The sequence below is a fragment of the Protomyctophum parallelum genome (genome assembly GCF_964188405.1).
Source record: "Protomyctophum parallelum genome assembly, chromosome: 17".
Lineage (NCBI taxonomy): Eukaryota > Metazoa > Chordata > Actinopteri > Myctophiformes > Myctophidae > Protomyctophum > Protomyctophum parallelum.
In genome coordinates this window covers 32465580-32490369 of record NC_139719.1, presented here as the reverse complement: position 1 = coordinate 32490369, position 24790 = coordinate 32465580, and the positions used below count along the sequence as shown (strand labels likewise).

Sequence of the window (24790 nt, the reverse complement as noted above, 5' to 3'; positions counted from 1 at the left end):
GGTTAATATCTGTCCCATGATGACTACTCTTACTCTCTCTCTCTCTCTCTCTCTCTCTCTCTCTCTCTCTCTCTCTCTGATTATGGGCTGCTTTTAGTATGCATTAATTGTAGTCATTTATCTTTTGCACTTTGACACAGACAATTGTGTTAAACTTCTAGACATGTTAGGAAATCTGCTAATAATCACTAATCTCATCATAGACATTGGACTGATGTATAGAAATTTAACCATTGTTATATCTCATGTTGTTATTTGCCAGGCTTAGTTGTAAGTCCAACATTGCCTCAATCACATTGTGTATAAATGTGTATAGCCTACTACATGATCCTAATCATATGATTGGTCCTGTTGCGTCACACAGGCATAATGTTACAGCCTTGATTCCCTGACGTGGTATTTGACATTAGAATACGTTTCAATTCAACACCCAATCCATGGGTTTGTAGACAACATGATTTCACTATGTCAATGAACTAGTCATAGTCAAACCAGTTTGAGAGACTTGCTGCCACTGATGCAACAGGAAAAGGTTACGGAGAGATTTGCATGTGCCTATAGCTCCACCTTCCAGGTACTGTGAGGCGAGCCTGACTAAACATCTGCAGACAGTTCAGGCAAGTACTGGCCTACAGCACTCCCACACAGACAGCCAGTCTAGCTTGTTTTGCAGTAGTTGCCAGTTGGCTGGCTCCATAGCTAATTTATGGCTAATGCTTACCCCCTCCCCTGTATTCTATTAATCTATTCGGCAAAAAAGCAGTAATAATGAGTCCTTAGGTTTAGTCGTAAACATACAGTAACAGTAGCCTATACATTTTGTCAGTGATCTGTGCAAATTAAGCAAAACGGAATGTGTGGTGGGGGAATGGGGTCAGCAAAGTGTTGAAGGAGGCAAAGAGAAAGAACATGATGGAAGAAGCGAGACAGGAGAGGGGAAGTTGAGGGCTTATCTCAGTAATGTGAAGGGACAGTTGAGCAATGATGAACGTTACTGTCATCCACTGCCTTCCATTTAACCCTTTCCTACATCCACTGGCAGTGGCAGAGGCACATATAGGTTGTGTTTTTAGGTTGTAATAACAGACAGATTAAGTTGATGTTGACAGATTGGGGTTAATAGCAGAAGCTGTGTCACTCACATGGCGTTTTGAAATGTACATTGTTTTTTGCTATGCTGCATGTTTTGATTTTCCAAATACTATTAGATCAATCTATGATAGGCTACCAATGTACACATTATTGAATAAGACCTGAGTGTTGGGGTTAGGGTTTATTTTGATCTCTTGAACACAGCCTTTAGCCTTTTCTTTTCAACACGCCACTGCGCATGCGCGCTGCTGACACTGACTAATCCGCTGTTAGGAAGAGATTGCATCCTCGGCTCGTCCACTGCACTTAGCACATCACAGATGTTTAATTAAAACCCGCAGTAAAACAGACTATTTAAAGGATCAATAACAGCCCTACGTTGAAAGATGTAAGGAATCTGGGGCGGAGTAGCGCTGCAGTATGATATGCACACATTTCTTTGCAAAGCGACGCCGGGACTGGAGCGGGATGTGTCTGTGTCCTAACACACAACTCAACGAGATCAGAACATGGGATTGATGCGATGAGCAGCACAGGCTGGAATGGACCTGGCCGAACACACGGTGGAATTTACGACTGAGTGAGAGCACTTTGTGAACGGGACCTGGTATTTTCACGTTTGCATGACTCTCCGTGCGCTCCCGTGCATGGACAACAGATTCCTAATTCCCTACCATCATCACCGAGCAATGCTTAGCCGCACTGAGAGTCATTTGAAAGCTTGCGTTATCATTTCATTGTTGGCTATTTAGAACATCACATATTGGAGATCCTGTAAGCTGTAACGTTTGTTCCTGGGTGTTAATATCCTTTTATTTTAATTGCCATAATCAAACATTTATTCGAAATGGAATATCGTTTATGTTCATGCGGAAAGTGACTATGTTCAAGTCAGAAGCTTGACGTGTGGTTACAGAGGCCACCCACTGCATCCACACAACCCGCATGTGAATTATGTTATAAAGGTCCACTTTACGCCTTTTTACGCAAACCCTATACCCAGCGCACCCCATGGCGTAGCCCAGTTCTTCTTGTTCCACTCAGCTGTTCATCTTGTACAGACTTGTTACAGTATGACAGGCTCCTGCGTGCACGTCGGTCTGTGTGCACGCCGACCAACTAGACTGGCTGGCCTCATCAACGGGATCACACCCGAAGCCGAGTCTCTTTCAAACGGTGGAAACTGGGATCAAATGCCGTGTTTGCGCTGGCAGAGCATCGCAGCCCAATCAGTGCTCCTCTCTGGAATTCCACGTAGAGCCCTGCACTGCTGTAGCTCCGAGTAGAGCTGCTGCTTTGAAGCGACTTGTTTTTCAATGTCCAATCCAAAGTTCATGCCTTTGTTAATTGTTAAATATTAGGCTACCTCATGAGGTGAAACTGAAAATGGTCGGTAGTTGTGTAATCTCAGTCTAGGATCTGTCCAGTCCAGTGAGAAATGCTTTTGGGTGTTGCCATCTAGATGTTTTGCTAATCCTCAGCAGCTGCAAGTCAGGGTGGAATATGTGAAAGATGAGCCATGTATATTGGTGTAGGCTACTTGTGCCAACAATGTCCAGAACGGCAATGCATTCAATTTCTATAAAACTGCACACCACTGAGTTCTGAATGTTATCCCCAGATCAAATCTAATGTCTCTGTTCTCTGTTCTGCATGGGGATTTTATAGACATAAGCAACAAATGGCATTTTTCACAGTTCCTATTAATTAAGATGCATTTAGTAATTAATAAACAATTGGTTTGCTGGCCGGGTGCTGTTTAGTTACGGAGATGTTGTTTGGCTGTGAGCCCAAGTACACATGCCTGTCTTCCAGCTCCTGAGCATGCATCAAGTAATGACCAGGCATGAGACTAGACCAGGAGAGAACTGTTGGAGGCAATGCAGGAGGAATTACGAGTGTCATTCTGCACAACACCGTATGGACGACTGGACGTGCTGTTAACACAGAAGCCTTGACGTCTATAAGGAAGAGAGAACCCATCACAGAGAGGAGAGGCCTTTTTTCCTCTCTGAGACTGGCTGCTGAATTGGAATCAGCGCTTGGGGCATCCAATTACACTTTGGATTGACTACTTCTTCCAGCCTCCACAGTCCACACACTGGGAAATCCACCATGATCTGCAGTCTTAGCAGAGTTTTTTTTAATAGCCCTGCATTTTGATTGTCTCAGTCATTTAAATTACATTTATTTTTTTTTAAATTCAAGCATCACTGACTGTGTTTTGCAAGAGGAAAGTCTCTTTTGAATTTTGCAGAAGACTTACCCTGACTGTGAACAGTATTGAAAACGGTTAACAGATGTGACATATTAACTCCCCTGAGGACCTATGCTTTGTCAGTTTTTGTGACAAACTGTCACAAATTGTGACAAATTGTACCACCACAAACACCCCCATCCCCTCCAGCTGACTGCATAGTTGTTGCCTCTGACTGTGGCGATGGGGAGCTCCGCCTCGTCGCTCACGGCGGAGACGGAGTCGGACCATGGCTTCCGCAGCACCCCCTACCCGTCCTCCCCTCCCGTGGGCTGGCTCAGGAATAGTCACAGCAGTCCCGTGTGGGGTACCACATTCATCACACGCCAGCAGCAGCACCCACTGCCTCACCGAGAGCGCAGGTAAGAACCAGGATATCCCGCAGAAGTGGCATGACATGTTTGATGCCAGAACATGTGCCATCTGCTCTGGGATGTGTTCCCACCCATGCAACATTCTTACGTATGAATGGTTATCACATGACCATCGGTATGATCCATAGCTTTTAGGGACTTTCAATGCATGTCCAAATTCCACCAACTGATGCAAAAATTGCTTGTAAACTCTTCATTCTTGAAACAGTTAACAGTCCCCCCGTCGCTGTTTGAACTGGGTCCCATTTCAGTGGAATTACAGTTTGGGCCAGGCAGAGGACAAATTGCTGTATTTGGAGTGTGTTCTATTGGCCAGTAACCATCGCTTAAACTAATAGATCTCCCAGTTGAGTGCACCCGAGGCACAGGGAGGGATTGGCCTGGCAATGCCAGTGGATGAGCAGTAGAGGGAGAAATGAGATGTGTGGGTTGTAAATTGTAATACATGAGGCGAGGGATACCGTTGCTTGCAGCCACGGTGTACAAATGACAAGACCTCTTTATTTTAAGGATGGTCTTGTTGTGATGGGTGTTGTCTTTGCCTCCGGTCACTCAGCAGTGTGTGCTTTGTGCAGTAATCTGAGACCATTCACAGGAGTTGTTCGCTTGTGACACTTACTACTGTCTGTCTCACCTACTGTTGTCTAATATTTCCCCTTTCAGTCGTAATGAGAAAAAAAGAAGATAACAGTAGGATAATTCAATAACCTTAACTGATTAATCAAATTCACTGCCCCGATCTAATCAGAGCCTGCATTCTCTAATGTGTTTTTTATGCACCCAAAATATGGCTTAGCCGGTTTTGCAATCTAAAATACCAAGTAGTCTCTTGGGTACTGTACCTCCCCCGCCACAAAAATGCAAAATTTCCATGCATGCCTGAGTTGATTGCCTGGACCAATAGATTGATCTCTGTGAACCCAGGCTGTGAACCCTGCCAGAGGGCGATTAGAGTATGTTTTGCCTCTATGCTTTAGTTTAGAGGAGCTCCCAAACAACCTCTGATTCCATGCCATGCTGCACTTTGTTGGAGTGTACAGCGCTACAGGGCGGTGCGAGCTTGACCTGGGAGTGCAGTGTCTGCCAACAAATGGCTGCCAATGTACAGATGGCTGCGTCCTTCATACAAACTGATATGATGCTGTTGTAGTTATGAACCACCAAGGCTCATCATCGCTACACCAGAATCGAATGTTCTATTGTTGTACTGGTAGTGTTGTGTTGTACATCAATGGTGGAGGGAGGTCTCATTGAAGTCCAATGGGACAAACTCATTTCTAGGAGAGGTTTGTTATTCACATTTATTGAAAGACCTTGTTTCTCTGTATTGACAGTATTAAGCCAGTCCTGACTCCAAGCCAGAACCATGTTGTAGTGATCAATTGTCCCCAAGCTATAACTCATTGCCTTCTAAATCATTGATTATTGACATGGTGAAAGTAGTATTTACGATCTCAAAGAAGATGAGCTCACATGACAATTGAAAGCGATTTAATTTGTGTTTTTGACCACTGTAAAAAAATAACATCCTCCATGGTCCTCTTGAAAACTGTCATTTCTACCAGCTTTCTTCATGCCTTTTTGAGCCCTGCAGAACAAGAACAAGCAATTGCTATTGACCACTCCGGTGTATTGAAGCTATTGCTGAGTCACTCAGGGCATCACGGTCCGGTTGTTAGTTATTGATTTTCAGAGGGCCAGATCAAATTTCCCCACAATGGATGTCATTATTTATTCAGCATTGGTCTCCAGGAAGGCTTTCATCTTTCTTGACTCCTGCCTGCCTCTGTCAATGTTTTTCTTGCAATTGCCCCCCATTTAACACTGAAGGCCATCACAAGGCCTTCTATGGACCATATGCAGACCGTGGCCATCTTGCCATATAAGTTAATGGCAAATGGTGCTAACAAGGTGCAATTTCCTATTGACAGCCTATTCATCCAAACAGAAAAGTCCTATCTGATTGTATTAAACAACGTCAAACTCACCAACATTGCAGCTGTATGAAAAGCTTGAATTATCAACTTTCTATTTACAAAGTATTTGTTTCATAAAAATCCACTTTTTTTTTTACATGTTATAAGCTACTTTCTTTCCTTGCAAGTGATTATTTTTCTAAGTGTTGCAGTTTGTAAGTTCTCGTTAGATATCACTCAACTGCCTTGCCTGTTTCGAATTTGCACATAATGCAGGAGGCAGCAGGTTTACTGAAAACGAGTGCTTCTAAACTCTGATGGCAAGATGGCCGTGGTCTGCAAGGCAAGTATATTTGTATGGCATATCTGTAGCTTACCATTGCTGTTTAAAAATTCACAGAGCAGCTACTGCAGAGGTACCCTGGCTAATAAGCCAGACTAATATCACACTTTTGCCAACGGCTGATTCGGTCTGGCTTATTAGCCAGGCTACTGCAGAAGCACTACCTTGTAACGGTTTGATAATAAAATTTAACTGTACGGGATATTGACTGATCTCCTTTAGACACAACTGATTTAAGTAGAATGACAGGATTAGCTTACTAGACAATAGACAAACAGCAAACCAACTCATGAGAACACAGCGAAGTGGTGATGAAGTAATGTGGCTCTTTATCCAACCAAATGAAATAATAATAATAATACAGACAGGTGTAAACGCCCACAAAATCAAATGAATGATCTGAAAGTTATGAATCTGTTTGAACCGACTGTCCGCGATTCGCGCACGCACGTACGCCCGCTAAATAGTTTATTAGACAGGTCTGTAAGAAAAGAGTAATTCAAGTCCGCGTCTCGTGCACGCCCGCACGCTCCTATTGTTCCTTATCGCTCCGTAAATCCAAACGGCTCCCAATGTCCCAGAAAGAGGGAAAACCGAAATGTCACTCCAAAAAGTTATCCAAAAAGGAAAAGGGATCCCCAGAAGCGATATAATCCAAACTTAATGATTCCAAATGAAAACAACAACAGTGGATCCTCGCGGGGTATAAAAGAAATATAAACGGTCTCACCCAGTCTTTTCTGTGTTGCAGTATAGTTGCAGTGTGGCTTTAGGTATTTTCCACCTATAGCGTTCGAGCAGAGTCTATTATTTAATAAATAATTAATCAAACTGATCCAGGTCTCTCGTGGACTTCCTGGACGGTTTGTCTCTCTCGTTTGGTTCCTCCCGCAACGCCTCTTTTGTCGTGCGTCAGACAGCCTCGGACCCGTCAATCAAAACAATCCCCTCAAATCATAACATAGGCTTTCAAAACACCCCTTAAACAATAACAAAATAAAACATCTTAGGGCCTTACCCTTAAGGGATGGCGTTAATTAAGGACCATTATATATATATATATGACATACACTTTTAAATGCCATAAATAAAATAAATCCTTTTCTTAACATGTGTGGCAGCGCTACAACCTTACTGTGTGCATTCATTCAACAATAGCTGCTCCACGTAGGAGGAAAATGCATGTGTGCCGTCCCCCTTTTTTTTTAATATTTTTTATCCCACGATTTTGTAACCCAGTTTTCTTTTCACCCAGTGCCAATTATCTAATGTAATCCTGGGCACTACACTTCCTCTGCCAACCTGGGGGGGCAGCGGACTGACCTCATGCCTCCTTCTATGTATGAGGAGTCCAAGCTGCTTCTTTTCACCTGACAGGGGGGAATTTCCCCGGCCGGACGTAGCGCGTGGAAGGGACACGTTATACCGACCAGTTCCTTTCCCCTCCATCAGGCGCCCCGGCTGGCCAGGGGGAGGTAGTTTTAGAGACCAGGATTACTGCATGTTTTTGTGAGGGCATCTATCCTAGGGGACACGGGGAGAACATGCAAACTCCACACAGAAAGGCCCTTTCGCCAACCCCCGCCTCGGGTATGGGCACTGATGACGCGGGGGAGGGAACACGCCGCACAGTGCACAGCGTCCCCCTTTTTAGTGTGGGTTTGCATCACTGTTTTGTCTGGAGACCTTCTTCCTGTGTTAGTAGTGTGTGCATCCCCATAGCAACAAGCCTCTGCCTCCATCACCAATCAGACTCCAGGCTGTCAGCTGAGCTTGTACAGCACACACACACACACACACACACACACACACACACACACACACACACACACACACTTAGACTCACACATTTAGACATACAAGCATAGCTTTGGGAGCATGCAGTTTGATTCATACATTTACATATTGTACACACAAAGCCCATCCAAGAAGCAATGTGCACTGCAGCCATGTTGAGAACATGTTCTCTTCCACCCTTCACAATTTCCCTCTCTTTCTCTCTCTCTCTCTCTCTCTCTCAACACACACTCACACTTCTGCATGAGCCTAACAAGGTTAGACAAGCCTTGCTGAGCCGTAACAGAGCATGAAATATAGAAACAACAGACTGCTGTGTGCCCAGCTTAAACTCACCCATTCTTGTACAGAATTTAGCCTTCGATATACTGTCTTGTAGAATACTACATTCTCTCTTTGATTTACTATTATGAGCTTAGAGAGACTGGACTAGTAACAGCCCTATCCTGGGGGGTGGTGTGTGTAAGAGAGAGAGACACCACTAACTCCTCCAGGAAACAGCCGGCTACACCACAAGGGTTAAATACAGCAGAGTTGTGATTGTGTGATCAACTTTGCTCTGTCTTGCATTGTTTCTGCTAGCTGCTGTGAGATCAAGGAGATTAAAGCCCGCTTGAGATTTTCACTTCTGAACTAGTTGGTGCAGCCTCTTTCAATTCAGTCAGCCATTAGTAATAGTCATTAGGTTATAGCGTATTTGGCTGCGTACGGCCATGGGGGTGTTCAGACCACTGTACAGTCCATGTCTTCTTGTCCCCAGAGTTGCTCCCAGTGTCTCTGACTCTCCCAGCGTGATGGATGGTGGCGTTTATCATGGCTCTGTTCCACTGGCTCTCCTCCCACTAATTGGATTAAAACCGGTCCACTTGGATTCGGCTAGGCTGCTCACTGGCTGTGTTTATGTCTGAATTATTTCAGCGCGTCCTCTCTCTGTAGTCTGTTGAACAGGGTGGCGTCAGGACATCCCGCCAAGGCAACATAATGGGTTCAGCACGCACGCTTTCCTTCACACTGCTTTACTTTGGAACAACAGTGCACCGATGTGGCAAAGACTATTGATTCCAGAGTCTCCCCTGCTCTTGTTGCCATGGATATCCGTAGCATATGTTTAGTACCCTAGTTCCATCACAGGCACTAGATTGGATCGTATATGCCAGCCAACCTTAGCTATCTTTCACGAAGGGAGAAACCTAAACTGGCAAATTCCACCTCTGACAGAATGTTATTGCAGTTCCTTCGTTATTCAAGTCAATATTTAGTGATACTGGATAAAAGCCAATGAACTAGGGCATTTTACGGCCCATGATTTTTAATGATCTATTCTGATAATTGTTGAATTTGCAAGGCGGAAACCAGGAAATAAACCACTCAAATCAAACATCCCTGGATGAAGGCAGTGCGACGTCAGCAGAGCTCTGGCCCTGCAGGGTTTTGGTGTTGGGAACATCAGATTAGCACACAGAACCCACCATATTATATTCCACTTCCTCTTCCTCCACACAGAGTTAACCGCTTCCTGCCGATTTCCTGCTTTACTGTGTCCTCGACTCTGCACCGTTGCCGTGTGCTGAAAGCTAGTCGGACAGTTTGCTCTGTTTAAAGATTAAAGCGACAGATTCGGCCATAAAAAATTAGCACTGTTCGAACACATTCCCTCCCGTTACACTAGGTGGGATCGTGAGGCCAGTGCCAGTCAAATGCGCGAAATACCAAAGTAGAAGAAGAGATCCAAGCGCAGCCCCCACCACACTGTGTGGCCAAAGAGATTCTATATAAAGACACGACAGTCCTCAAATATTTGGTATCACCACTAGATGGCGCAGAGGTAGTGCTGCTGGCATCACTCCAATATGGCGGCAACGCTTTGTCAATGTAAACACCTCAAACACGCACGGTCACGTGGCACAGTTGGTAGTGCTGTCGCCTCACAGCTAGAAGGTCCAGGGTTTGATTCTCGCTGGGGACGCTGTGGGTGCTGGGGGTGTGTTTTCTCCTCTGTGTCATCAGTTCCCATACCCGAGGCGGGGTTGGCGAAAGGGCCTTTCTCTGTGGAGTTTGCATGTTCTCCCCGTGTCCCCCAGGGTAGGTACCCTCACAAACGACATGCAGTAATCCTGGTCACTAAACTACCTCCCCCTGGCCAGCCGGGTCGCCTAATGGAGGGGAAAGGAACTGGTCGGAATAACGTGTTCCTTCCGGCCGGGGAACTCTCCCCTGTCAGGTGAAAAGAAGCAGCTTGGACTACTCATGCATAGAAGGAAGCAGTCCATCAGTCCGTTGCCCCACCCCAGGTTGGCAGAGGAAGTGTAGCACCCAGGATTACGTTAGATAATTGACAGTGGGTGAAAAAAATGGGATGCAAAATCGTGTGATAAGAATTAAGAACACGCACTGTCGCGCGTGCACACATGCACCCTTACAGTACATTCTGAATGAATGTTACTAATTTCTGCTTTGATCCATTCATTAATTTGTTAAATAAATGGGTAAATAATTATGAGAGTAGAATAGGATTAAAACAAGTTATTGTTTTGTACAGCGTGACTTTTTCATGTTTTTAAAAGCAACCGGAAGTTACGTCATCACTCCAATATGGCGGAGGCACTGTTACTATGATGGGACTTAATGCTTGTCGCCTCTTTATATAGAATCTCTTTGGTGTGGCTTCACTATAGGCAGCGGAGGACCCGTGATGGGATTGTTTTGGTCTTTGCGATGTAAGAACGGGCAATTATAACCTCCCAAACACTGGACTTTCTCAATTTGAGCAGAAAAAGGAGTAATAAGCGCACACACATCGGATTCGCATTTAGACTGTTCTACCATGTGAGTAAAAAATAATATATATATATATATATATATATATATATATATATATTGTTGTTATTATTGTTTTTCATTTTTTATTATGGATGCCAATTAATCAAATCTCGTTTTGGCACAGTGGGGTACAATAGCTATTCACGAGATTATCTCGTAATGGCACAGAAAAAGTTTACGTGGGCTACAGCCAGAGGTCAGGAGCAATCTTTTCTCTCTCACCCAGCCTTAGCGTTTGTCTCTATCTTGCCAACTTTATGTTTATTATGCGTGTGTGTGTGTGTGTATATATATATATATATAGTATACGTGTGTATATATGTGTGTATATATGCATATGTATATATATATTTCTTTCTTTTTCCTCATATTTCATGGCTTGGTATATCCAAATCACAAGGTAAAAGACTGTTGTAAACAAACTTTGGTGAATTGCTTAGTTTTTCCTCATGAGAAAGGGATGAACAGGCCTGCATATTCCTTATGCATTGCCTCACTCTTGACACATGACATGGTGCTCGAACAACATCCCCATTGTTTTTGCAGCATCACATTTGGCTTAGAGCTGATGGTCTACTCTAAGCCCTTGTTGTGTTCCATTCTTTAAAGAGGCATATCTGTTGAAAATATCTATAAATAAAGCTCTGTCTCTATAGCTTCAGTGATGTGTGTCAGTGGGTTTTCCTGGCCTAAGGACACTCGACTCGTTGAAAAGACCTTTTTGTCTGCTTTGGTCTCATAGGAACGGTGTCTGCGCTGCCACCACCAGTGCTGCAACGTGTGCTGTCTAAATCTGCTCTTCGTTTACATAACATGGCCTTATTCGGTTCCTCCCACCCAAAAATCATTAAGTACTTTTAAAACAAAAAGTCCTGTTCGTAGGCACTCCACCATAACGCTCTGTGGTCCATCTCCCTTCCTTGTGTCCTGTGACCGACGCTCCACTGTCACCAAAGCTCTGTGTATCATGTCTCCAGGTCTCGTCATGTCACAGCGAAGAACTCCCTCACCTCACCTCTCAGATAATGTAGCTAGTAGCTACTCATCACTCTGCACTGTCAGTAATGATGGATTATGATGGATGATGCATTATGATTCTAACAAGGAAAGTTGGGGCAGAATGTCTGTCAGTTATTCAAATAGCTATATGTAGAAAATTAAAATAACATAACATTAACTTAAACCCTACATTCGTTGACCAGGGTCCCCCAGTGGTCTGTACTTGGTCCCCTCCTTGTATAATTTGCCTATACACATCAGCGGGTGTTGAACGATTTATTTTTATTTTTATATTGAATGTTTGCCTATTATGACATGACAGGTGTTTGAAGATTACATCATACAGTATGGAAGCCAAGTCTATGGGATTTGGACTTAAATGTTTGTTTCGGGCACTAAATGGCGACGCAAGACGTCATGTGGCTGAAATAAATACATTGGCCACCTCTCACTTCACACCAGTGTGATTTTGTTTTCTTGCTCGTCAACAGAGATATATTATAAAGAAATCACACTGGTGTGAACTGAGGGGCGTCCACGCCCACTGTATTTATATCAGCCAGATGACGTCTTACGTTGCGTAGGCACCGGGTGAAAAATGCAAATAAATGCGTAAATAAAACGTTTAAAAACTAGGTGACCAGCACAATATATCTCAGGTTTACAGACCGGTAAGGGTCCATTTTGACCCCTGAATGTCTGTCTGCTTTGAAGAGACTGTCTGTCTGCTGCGTATAGCCTGTCTGTCTGCTCCGTAGAGCCTGTCCATATTAGGGACATTAACAGGCATCAACTTCCTTGATTGGCCAGCCCAACCCATCAGCTTTGTGGATTGGTCAAACCTTACGTGACGTTTGTGCCACTGAACCAATATAAGTGTTTTACGAGCACACAATAGGACACCATTCTGTTAGACAACGGGACTGGAATAAAATTTGAACCCTGGAGGATCTGTTGTGAGAAATGTTCTGCTGGACGCTGCATCTGAACAGAGGGCTTCATAACATCAACAGAGAGCCTCATCAAGCTGCTGTTGCTGTGGGAGACAGTCTACTCATTTGGAGGGTCCAGGAAGGACGGGGATGATCAGATTGATGTTCAAGTCTTCAACACAGTACCACTCAAAAATAGCAGATGTACATGTTTGTGACGCGCTGTGAGCACCTGCTATTTCTTTGCTAATAGTTTGAGACTCAGGTCTTAAAAGGGTTAAAACACAACTCACTCTGTCTGGGTGCCTGGGTGGGTGGCACATGCCCAACAAATCTCCATGGTGCGTCTACTTTGGCCAGGTGGTCAGATGAGCACAATTAGTGTTCACGACGTGTGGGAAGCCTCTTTATCGCTGCACTAGTGAGTGACTCATACAGCTGTGTGCCTGTTCAGAAGGGAGCAGAATTGGGAAAGATGGCATGTTCCTCTGCATGCGTTACCGTTAACCCCTCCTGGTGAAACTCTTCACTGTCGGGTGAAAATAAGCAGCAGGTGATGTGGTTGTCTACAGTGTAGTAGGTTGAGAACCTGTGGGTCGGGACCCTCAGAGGGGGAACCCCCAAAAAAAATACTAATACCTGCATCAAAGTTAAAAAAAAAAGCGATGTGCTTGTAGATCGTCTATTTTCACAAAATGTATACGGAACGGAACCAAGACAAGCTAAATTGAATGCCTCAACTCCTACATTCCATGTGCTTGTCAGGGTGGGGGGTACCCAGTTCAAATATGATTTTTTTGGGGGGTCACGGTCTGAAAAGGTTGAGAACCAGTGACCACTCTGGTCTACACTCTCCCCAAGACCAAACATTATTGGTTAGACTTAGCAGTGACAGGGACTATAATCATTGGGGATTGGAATAACTACTACATTGGGAGAAAAGGCCAGGGTACTCTGCTTCGACAGACTTAATGATTGAAGTGTGAGAACTGTGGAAAACGCACCACTGATTCTTCCAGTATGGCACGTCCCCCTGGCTGAGATACCCTGAGTGACGCCCCGACAGATGGTGGTTGTGTGCCCATCGCTCCCTGTGGCTGCAACCTTACTCCCTGGGTGTCTCCTCTAGAGACACTTAGTTAAGCGGAGGTAACGCAGGCTAATTGCCTGCAGTTAGCTTCAGTGATTGTGGATCTCTGTCTGCGGCCAGTCTGGCCCCAGCGGGTACCAGGAATTAAGCCAGCGCCACTTCCTGACGTATCAGAATGGCTTGAAGCTGCCAGTCATGCTTAGGCGACATCTTCTGTGTAGTGCATAGCGCTAGCTGTGGTTGAGTTTGATTGGAACACTTCAGTGATTACGACTCCAGCAATGCTGCTTTTGATTTCTTACCCATTTATAGCTGACAATAAGTAGTTTTTCCTTTATCTTTGTATGTGTTAGTTAGTCTCAGTCATCTGTTGCTAATCATGGCAGTCCTGAAGATTTTGTAAAACATCTGTCAGATCCTGTTGTAGCAGTCTGAGGGTGATGCCTATGGCCTATGGATCGGATGCATTATTAACAAGGACCTGCCTCCCACTGAACCAGAGCAAGGTCCAGAAACTGCTCACCTATGATAAGTCAGGTAGCTCCGCAGCCAGCCCTGGCCAAATATACTGATGGGGAAAGACAGACGGATAACCTTTTCCCTTGCAGGGTAGCTTGCAGTTAATTAGCCCTGTTATGTTTTGGTTTGTGAAAGCCTACTATATGGATTATATTAGTTTCTGCTGGTCTAGTTGGAGGAATTTATATCCTACTAGTATGAATATGCAAGATATTTGTCTTTGCATGCGTGCATCTGTAGTTCACATTTGGCGAGAACCATCTGACTGACTGACTTCAAACTATGCATGTGCGTCGCGAATGATCTGAGGGAGTGCGGTGCCTATTGTCGATTCGATATGGGCACAGACGGGTGCAATAGGTATTGCATAACTGTCTGGGTCATGCATTTCCAACTTGCGTTGTTCCTGACTATAGGCCGGTGCCTAGTAATGTAAACAATATATGTATTATGTGGCATGCCAACAAAGTGAAGTTTTGGCACTGTCATCTCATAAGGTTGATAGTTATGGAAGCCGTATGCAACACTTATTGGAGAATGACTGACAGTATAAACGATTATTAAACATTGTGAATTGCTGCCTTTTTTATCTTTGTCTCGTGAAAGAGCAGCCGATGATTTATAACGACCATCAAGATGTCTCATGAGGGATGTGAGCCTTTGTAGGAGGGCACTTTTGTCCTTATATTGTTGATGTTCTTTCCCTTGTGTCAGCATCTTTTTGCTTTTTACAGAAAGTCCAACTTTCAGATGAGAGAAAGAACTATACTGTAGGGGAGGCTTTTAATTTAAGTTCATTTTTTGTATCCGTTTCGACAGAACAAAAATAATCGCAAAAAACACAACGATATCATTGATACTATACTGTAAAGTGACAAGCAAATTAAGCATATGACGCTGCATGTATGTATTAGAGGCAGAAGAAGATTTTTTATGAAACAGCGATTTTCATTGGCTCAACCGTGTGTTGACGAGAGTCCTCATGTCATTTATACAAATCGGTAATCACTGGTGTGCAAATGGTCCATTGTTTAATGAAGTTTTTAATTAAATTATAACTTGGCCTCAGTGTTGCAGAGAACGTATACTCCATAAATCTGCGACCTCTAATTGTAGTCTTAAAGTCACAGTACACTTATTTAGCTCAATGGACAGTACAGAGAGACATCAACCAACACCATCAACATGCTATGAAACATATACAAACCAGTTTCTTCAATACTTTTGCATATTTTGCAAAACCAAATTTCAATATCAATACATACATGTACAATCTCCTTACCTAACCATGAATGGTAAATAAATGATAAATGGTGCATTACAGTGCCTTTTACACAGTGTGCATTTTATTCATCCATTTACACACAGGATCGTCCGGTGGCCAACTGGCCATCCTTGGAAAGGCTGTGTCTCACATTTTGTTTTATAATGCAATTTTAATGGGCCCTGGGTCATGGGTGGGGATGGCCGACTTGGAAGGATTAATGACTGTCGCACAAAGGCCACGTGTGTCATGGCAAGCCGGGAGGTAAGGGTTGGTTGACTTGGTGCTGCTCTGTTCATTTGAGCTCATTCCAACATTGCTAAACACTTTCTCGGATTAACGCTCTCAGTCAGACAAACAAGACTCGTTTACCTTCCTCACCGGTGCGATTATAGTCTAAAAATGTGGCATTTAAAGGCTCCAATTTAAAGGCCCCAAGTGTGGCATTTAAAGACCCCACATTCTGAATATGAAGATTCATGTGGTGACTGACGACATAACCTGTAAACCTCCACTTTACAGTTTGTTTGTTTTTCCTAGGTTCTTTTTACCTCAAGGCTTGGCGTGGCTTTCATCTCGCCAACAATATTTTCAACCACTGTTTGTGGTAGTCCTGGGTGGTGTTCAGTGCAGAAGCAGGGCTCCCTCACAGTGCCTCTAATATGCTGGCCAAAGTGCTCTACGATCTTATTAAGCCCACTGAAGCATCCCGAAATTGGTCGGGGACATCGGTGCTCGTTCTAAAGTGAATTTAAGTGAGGGGCAGGTATGTTGTGGACAACCTGGCTGTCACAAAGACAGGAAAGGAAGGGGCTAGCTTTTAGATGGAAGCTTGTCATCGGCCTCTCTCTCTCTCTACTGTAAGGTCTTGGCTCATTGCCCAGTCCTGCAACACGAGGAGCTGAAGTGGGCACTTTTAAAGCAGCTCCAATGAACAGAGGGGGGGGGGGGGGGTGGACAAAACATTGCATATATACAGTAGTATTCTTGCTTATGTTTTGTGTGTGTGTGTGTGTGTGTGTGTGTGTGTGTGTGTGTGTGTGTGTGTGCATGTGCTTGGAAGTTCACGTAAGTCACTTGCACATTGCACCCCTGCACTTGGAACTCACACCTCAGGCCGGAACCCACTTACCATGTATCACTACTTAACATTTGATAAGCCTTAATGCTTGTAACACAATGAGCCTCTCGAGCTATTCTACATCCTCTGAATGGATGCCCATTAATATATGTGATCAAATCGATAGGAGGCTCCCCCGACGGCTGACACAGACTACTGACATTTAATGAGCTCTGCGATCCCTTTGCTCTTGCCACGTAACCAAATCAATTGCCATGACAATGGCTCCTTGTGGCTTACAGTAGGACTTTGATCCCACGCCTGGAGATGAAAGAAGCAAGAGTTGTTCAAACGACAGCGGTGAGGGACCCCTATCAGCCCTCATATGAGCTGTGTGAGCGTTGCTGTTATCATTGTTTGTGTGTGCGACCCGCGCAGTGGCAGACCTGTGGAGCATAACGTGAGCATATGCCAACTACACTTGTTTGTGGTGGCAGGGGGGTGCATTATTCAAGTGCAGTGAATGTAAACAGTGCAGCAGATCTAGGATGAGGACATGTATGGGTTGTCTAAGGACAGATTCCCTCACTGTCTCCATTCCACACCAGTAGTAAATGTAGCTGCTGCTATTAAATTCATACCTCTTATCATCTTTTTCACTGTGGAGACTTGATATACCACAGTGACTCTTAAGACTCCAGAGATAACATTGTGGCCTGAGTAAGTGCTAAGCCGCAGTTTGTTAGTGCTACGGAGGGGTACAATTATTTAACCCGGCCCTGTGTGTGTGTGTGTGTGTGTGTGTGTGTGTGTGTGTGTGTGTGTGTCAGTGTGTATCTCTCCCAGGACCCAACAGATAACATTGTGGGGCGATAGGCTGAGTAAGCATAATAAGCAGTGGTTTGTTAGTGTTACAGAAGGGGGTGTTGTCCTCCCAGGAGACTGTGGTTTTCACCTTGGAGAGCAGGCCAGGGCTGGGGAGAACCAACACACTGCTAATGGTTCTTGACACAAAGCACTGGGACTTCTATCTCCTTTCCTCACTGCCCCCGGGGCTAGGAAAACACATAGGCCTGCGTGTAAATATACTTGGACCATAAAAACACACACTGCACCATAGTGTGCATTTAGACATGCACACCCAAATACACTTCACACACTTGTGCACACAAATACAGATTTGCAATCAGCTCATGAGCAACAAGCTCACTATGGGTGAAACGGTGCCCCTGCCACTGGACAGAACATTCACAACGCATAAGACTTGTGTCAGTGACCAATGCTCCGACGTCATGACATCACCTCCTTATATCAGCACTCGGTCACCTGACTCTTGACTAATCCATCATTTGACAAAAACACCCTTTTTCTAGCGTGAGGGGCTGTTTTGGAGAGCTCATTACTCATGATTCATAAAACAAGGGTTACACTCTATAATAATAATAATAATACATTTTATTTATAACGCACTTTACATTTGAAACAAATCTCAAAATGCTACATCAAGAGAAGAAAAAATAAAATAAAAAAGTATATAAAAGGACAAAAATAAGGACAATTCATGCATTTTGTGGTCGGTATACACAAGTATACAGCTATCTTAACCATCTTAAAGGTCCAACTAGGCAAACGCCTTGTTAAAAAGAAAAGTCTTAAGTCCCCTTTTTTATAAGCGTCCACGGATTGTGGCGCTCTCGGGTGGTCTGGGAGGGCATTCCACAGCCGAGGAGCAGCTGAGCAGAAGGCCCGGTCCCCCATAGTGCGGAGATTGGTCCTTGGCAGTTGGCACCTTGTGTGCCTGCTGGAAGAGGATGTGTTTCTCTGTCCGAGGGGTTAAGATCTGGAATGGCCTACCAGAGGAAGTCAGACACAGTAGTAACACTAATTAAGTGTATTGTGGATGATGACGTTATTGTATGTTCAACTGATACATTTTGTACAGGTATTGATAGTGATGGTAGTATTGATAGTCATTAGCGCTGTCATTACTAATAATTAATTAATTGAAATTATTGTAATTATGTTAACAAAAATGACATTACTCAGTAACAACATAAATGATAATGATCATTGGTTATGAGGGTAATGTGAATGAGGATATTAAAGGTATATTCAGTGATTTCACTTAATTCAAATATCACTTATTTTTTTGTTTTGTTGTGATAATCCTCTCTACTATAGAGTGTGCTGACCATATAAGGAGTTCCTCCCTGTCCCCAGTTAACCCCTGGGGGTCAAAAAAACGTAGGTTTCGTTTTTGACTCTCTATCCTGATTGGACGAAAGGCTGGGTCCCACAGCCAAAAACGAAACCTAAGGTTTTTTGAGTGAAATCACTGAATATACATTTAATAACAATAATAATGTGTAATTTAACTGTTATGTAGTTCCATGTAACTATGGATCCTGGTGGATCTCTACTGTGACATGGGGCTGGGTTTGGTGTATCTGACTTTTTCGTATCTCGTATTCTCGTATCTGACTTATGTTTTGTGAATCTGTTCATGTTATTGTAGTATTACGAATCATGTTTTTGATCATCTTCATGTTTCTTTTTGGTAACAGCTTCCATTCATTGTTGTAAATATTGTATTTGAAACTGAAGGATGATCAAATAAACTAAACTATCCTGAAGGAGACAGGAAGCCAGTGTAGGGGATGGAGTATGGGTGTGATACTGTACAAAAGATATAGTTTTTGAAGGAACAGCTTTGTCCCTATGTCCCAACCTATGCGACTATGTTCTCTAACCTATGTGACTATGTCCCGATGTTTAGAGTACTAATAGGGGGTGCTGTTGCACCACTCGCTTCAGACTGGTCTGATATTTTTAAATCTATTTCACAGTGAGCTTACTATGGGATGTGCAAACTCCCGAACCGATGTCTCGCCAACTGTAGAGGTCCTGAGCAAAGCTCATTGTGAAATAGAGCAGACTATCATGCTGACCAATATCGATACTGACTATTGCAATACCAGTTTCCACCTATAGGGTTTACCGTACACCTACAGTATTGTACTGTGACAGTGATGCCGCAGACCATTCAGCATCAAAGCGGTGACTCCGGTGAGGGAGAGTGTGACCAGAGGCAGAGCAGCTCTGGTTCTCCCCTGGGTTCTGTGAGGCCTGCTCTGACCTGGAAAAGTTTAATAGAGTTGAACCGAGGGCAATTAGCTGGCCAAGATGCACACCATGCTGCAGGGGAGAGGAGCACGACTCCGGCCAGCCTGTGTCTCTGAGCGGTCAGCCTGTCGCTACCTCTCTCTGTACTCTCCAACAACAATATGAAAATCATACCGTGTTGTAGGGCTGCACGATATGGACAAAAATTCATATCACGATATATATGGCAGATATCTCGATATCGATACGATATAATATATATCACGATATATATGGCAGATATCTCGATATCGATACGATACGATATATCGTGCAGCAACATATTTTCTTAATGGGCGTGGCTAGCGATTCAGGGCTGGAGCCAGGCTACAACAGGACAGAGGGACAAACGGAGTGATGGTTTATTTTCCGAGGGGCACAGGCTAAAACAGAGGGCTGGCTTTAGAAGTGGACGATATATCGATATGTCGACGATATATCTATATCGCGATACCGTTGCCTTTTTGCGATACTGATATTGTGCATGTTCATACCTCGATACCGATACGATAACGATATATTGTGCAGCCCTACCGTGTTGGCTCACAACCTCTTTCTACAGAAATTATTAGTATTTGAATGCCTTTTGCGAGGAAAATCAAATGTAATCTCAGTTTCATTCATTTGTTTGTTCGTTCATTCTGCCCGGGCTCCATATATGGAGCTGGCTTGTTCTGACATCACAACACTCCATATTTGGGCATGCCTAACACAGACCTCCATATATAAGAATAAAGGTACACAGAGAGACGGATACAAATCTCAATATATGGGCATAAAAGGGACACAGACAGCTGGGTGGAACGGGTAATCTGACACGGGTACAACGGGTATTTCCGACTCGGTGCTCTACAGCCGGTCACCGGTCTAGTTATTATAAAAAAGCCTTTTCTAAGACCTGTTCGCCTCAAGAGAAATAGACATCCCCCTTCCTCTATAACAAATACTGTATTATTAATAGCAACAGAAGCGAGCAAATAAGCGAGATCTGTAGTCGGGCTTGTCATGGGCCATGCTCACGGGGGCCGGCACTGCACAGCACGCGAGCTCTTAGCACTGCGGTCATTACCACTAGCTTCGCCCCAGTTCCCCCACCACCTTGGGTCAGCGTTCACACATGAGCGGCTGACTGACAGTGACATTTATGGGATTGCTCAGATGGCACCCCCGCCTGTCCCCTGGGGCACTCCGTGCTCTCTGGAGGTGTTCAACCACATGAGCACTTTAAATCTATATACTGTACATCGGATATTTGAAAATGGCTTGTAGATCTATTTTCAAAAAGGTGAAATTTGAAATGTTTTTTTTTAAAGACTTATATTACGCTAATTATTGTGTAGCTACCACTAGCTAAATTAATGCAGGGTTAGTCATGTCATTTATTTTGGTGCAATGGTTTAATAAAGCACTACTCAATTCAGCATGTTCTTCTCGTGAAGGCAATCTGAATAAAAATACATAAATAAAAGGAAGCTTGACATTTCACGTGATAATAACAAATCCATGTTTTTGAGAGTTTGACGTCTGTCTTTTTAAACCATAATATGTCATTGAAATTCACAAGTGCTGCTACAAATAATAGACCACAAGGCATTGAGCATTCATTTGAAAATCCATGGAGGTTCAGGATTGACATAACCTTTGTTTGGCCGGCCCCCCTCTAGCCTTCTTTAACATTCACTGAAGAAACGGGAAGAGAAGTGTTAATATGAACTCGAACTGATCCCGTGTGTGTGTGTGTGTGTGTGTGTGTGTATGTGTGTGTGTGTGTGTGTGTGTGTGTGTGTGTGTGTGTGCTGTGTAATAAGTGTCAGTCACTTGGAGAGTACTGAGAAGGCTTCATTCAGTATTCTGAGGTGGTAGCCCGATCCTCTGTCTCTCCTCTCCTCTTTGCTGTCTGTCCTCTCTGCCTCATCGCAGGAGCATTGTGTATGGATTTACTGCCCTCCATGGCCCCAGGAGGGAGATTTGATTTTCCCCTACACTAGCTAATCTCCCCTTTCTCTCTCTCTCTCTCTCTCTCTCTCTCTCTCTCTCTCTCTCTCTCTCTCTCTCTCTCTCTCTCTCTCTCTCTCTCTCTCTCTCTCTCTCTCTCTCTCTCTCTCTCTCTCTCTCTCTCTCTCTGTTTCTCGGATTCTGCTGTTCCCATTTGCAGAGTCTCTCCCTAGTTCTGTCTCTCTCTCACTGTCTGTCCCCTCTCTTTCTCAACTCAGAACTTTTGACTGGACTCGTCTCTTCTGATGTCTCCCTGAACCCTTTGGTGCCTACTTATTCATGCCCTTACTTCTTCTTCTACTTATTCATGCCCTCACTTCTTCATCCTTTTCTCTCCGTGTTTGTCCTCCTCCAACCCCTTCTCTGACCCTTCCTTCCCATGCTTCTAGTCTTCTCTCCCAGTGTTTGATTTCAGGCAGCAGTAGAGTCCAGACTACGGCTGCATTCAGACCTGTGTGATTACACCCTAGCTGCTGTTTTTTGTAAATAATTTACATGGATTGGATAGTATACTTGTATTGGGCATTGCCTGCCCTAAACCATCGGCCCTCGCATCTAATATTGCTCATCAGTCCACACTACTGGCAGTAACGGCTTACATATTTGACAGGTTGCTATTTTCACATTTGTCTTTAAGCTATCTACTTCATTTTCCTCTCTTCCAGCCACTCCCATTCTCCTGGCTCCATGGCAGCAGCGGTGCGAAGCAGCGACTGGTCGTGTGGTCGCTGCACCTTCCTGAATGGCGGGGCGGCGCCTCGCTGCTCCATCTGCGAGGCGCCGCGGCAGAAGCCCGACCTCAACCAGATCCTGCGGCTCAGCAGCACCGAGGAGCAGCGCTGGGCGTGTCCCCGCTGCACCCTCAACAACCCCCAAGGCTCCGGAGCCTGCACGGTCTGCGGCTTCGGACCCTCGCCCGCCACCCCCACGCCGCCCACCACCACCATGGCCGCCACTGCCAACGGCCTGCTGCCGCCGGCCCCGGACCCCCCCGCGCCCACCGTCACCCCCACCGTACTGCTGGAGCCCCGCGGGCAACATCCACCCCCCAAGGAGGAGGTGCTGCGGAGGTCGGAGAGCAACGGGGAGGTGGCTGTCCTGGTCCTGGAGGGGCATCACTCTGGCTGGGCGTGCCCCCGCTGCACGCTGCACAACACGCCGGTGTCTCTGTCCTGCTCGGCGTGCGGGGGGCCCAGGAAACTGTCGCTGCCTAAAATCCCACCGGAGGCTCTAGTCGTGCCTGAGGTGCGCACACCCGTGTTGGGGTTTCCTGTGCACACGTCGGGGAGCACGCCGATCCTTATAGACCTGACGGATGACTCGCCGCCGCCCTCCTGTGAGCCCCAGGAGCCCCCCAGCGCCCTCCCCTCGCAGCCACTGTCCACACCCTTCACACCTTTCTCCTCCCTACAGAACAACCCTGTGCCACGCAGCAGGAGAGAGGTGCCCCCTCCCGGGCGGCCGCCCAGCGCGGCCGCCAACGCCACCAGCCCTACCTCCCCCTCCCCCAACACAGCCGTCGTGCCCCCGCAGCCTGGTCCGCAACTTCGGCCGCCCAAGCCCAAGCACGCCCAGCCCCAGGAGCCCTCCTACCCCACTAAGCGCCTCAGTGTCCTGGAGGAGGAGGATGTGCACCACCACCCGCAACCCCCCCCCACCTCCTCCTCGGTGGCCCCCACCTGGAAGTGCCCAAGCTGCTCCTTGCCCAACCCGGGGGGCGCGTCCAAGTGCGACACCTGCCGCTCGTCGCGGGGAGGCACTGACCTCATTGATCTAGTGGGCTGTGAGACGGTGCGCTTCACCCCGGCAAGCCCCTCCAGCCCGGACTTCAGCACCTGGGCGTGCTCCAAGTGCACCCTACGCAACCCCACGGGAGCCGGCAAGTGTTCTGCCTGCGGCTCCTCCAAGCTACACGGGTTCCAGGAGCAGCAGGTGTCCCTGCCTCGCTGCTGTCCGCACTGTGGCCTCTCCCCGGGGCCCAACAGCGCACCCTGCTCTTGCACCTCGTCTTCGTCGTCGTCGTCTTCTTCCTCCTCGGGCCATAAGGCACGGAAACAGGCCCGAATCTTCCCTTCTCCCTCCTCCTCCTCTGCCACCAGCTGCTCTGTGTCGTCGTCGTCGTCCACCTCGTCAGCTGGCCTTCCGGAGAAGGTAGGCCAGTGGGGCTGTCCAGCCTGTACGCTGCTCAACGACGTCAAGGCCAAGAACTGTGCTGCTTGCCACACGCCACAACAGTACCTCACCCTGCGCAAGGTGGTCAAACCCCTGAAGAGGAGGGAGAGCATGCACGTGGAGGCCCGGCGGCGAAACGACGAAGGCGAGGCTAAGGAACTCTGGGAGAACATTGTCACCTTCTGTCAAGAGGTAAGGCGGAGTTGATCAGTAGATGCAGAGTGTGGTTTACTCAACACCACTGTCCTGTACACATCATCATATCAAGTAGCAGCATTGTTAGTATAGTATATCCACATTACATTGTAAGGAATGTGGAGAAAGGAATCTACAGCTACTGTAACACAAGTGTGATGAGAATGAGTGCATGAGACACAACAGTTGTTAAGATGATGTATGGGTTATATTGTTAGGGCTTGCTGTATATTTTAAACTGCAAATGTTGTGGCCATTGTTTATTGACATTCCAGCCAGAGTAGTTATCAGCTTGCCATGAAGTCAACACTCCACACCACCGTCTGCTCAGCTGTGATCATGTAAACAATGGAGTCGGACGGATTATGCTTTCCTGGACAAACTTATGTGACGATGACAGTTTCTAAATTAGCTCACGCGTGCGTGCATTATATTCTGCAATTCTGGCTTAACCTTGCAGTCGTTTTTTGAGTGGTGCAACCACTCCTATAGACAGCTACTGTATGTGTGTGTCCCTGGGTCCCTGTGTCTGAGCACGGAAATAGCGTTATAGCCTTTGTTCACCACCAAGTGTCACTGTTGCACAGCCTAACACACAGACACACACAGGCCAGGGAGGAGGTACAGTATAGTACAGTACCAGTTGAGTAGAGTTACAGCACAGTACAGTACAGTAAAGCACCACTCACTTCAGACTGGTCAGATTTTTTCATTCAGCTACAACATCTCTGTGAAAGTTAGCTGAAAAGTATCAATCTTCTGCATGCACCGCACCCTTCACTAGGACATACGTCACAACTGAC

General features: G+C 45.6%; 1 protein-coding gene across 1 annotated transcript in view; it reads left to right on the top strand.

Moving 5' to 3' along the window:
- Positions 1-3532: 3532 nt before the first annotated feature.
- capn15 (calpain 15) overlaps positions 3533-24790 on the top strand; it is a gene marked incomplete at its 5' end in the record, with an annotated part of 52280 nt that continues 31022 nt past the window's right edge. Inside the window, 2 exons of the mRNA XM_083788272.1 lie at positions 3533-3711; positions 22286-23984. Of these exons, the coding sequence (XP_083644398.1) occupies positions 3533-3711; positions 22286-23984 (1878 nt within the window). The remainder of the gene's footprint in view (positions 3712-22285; positions 23985-24790) is intronic.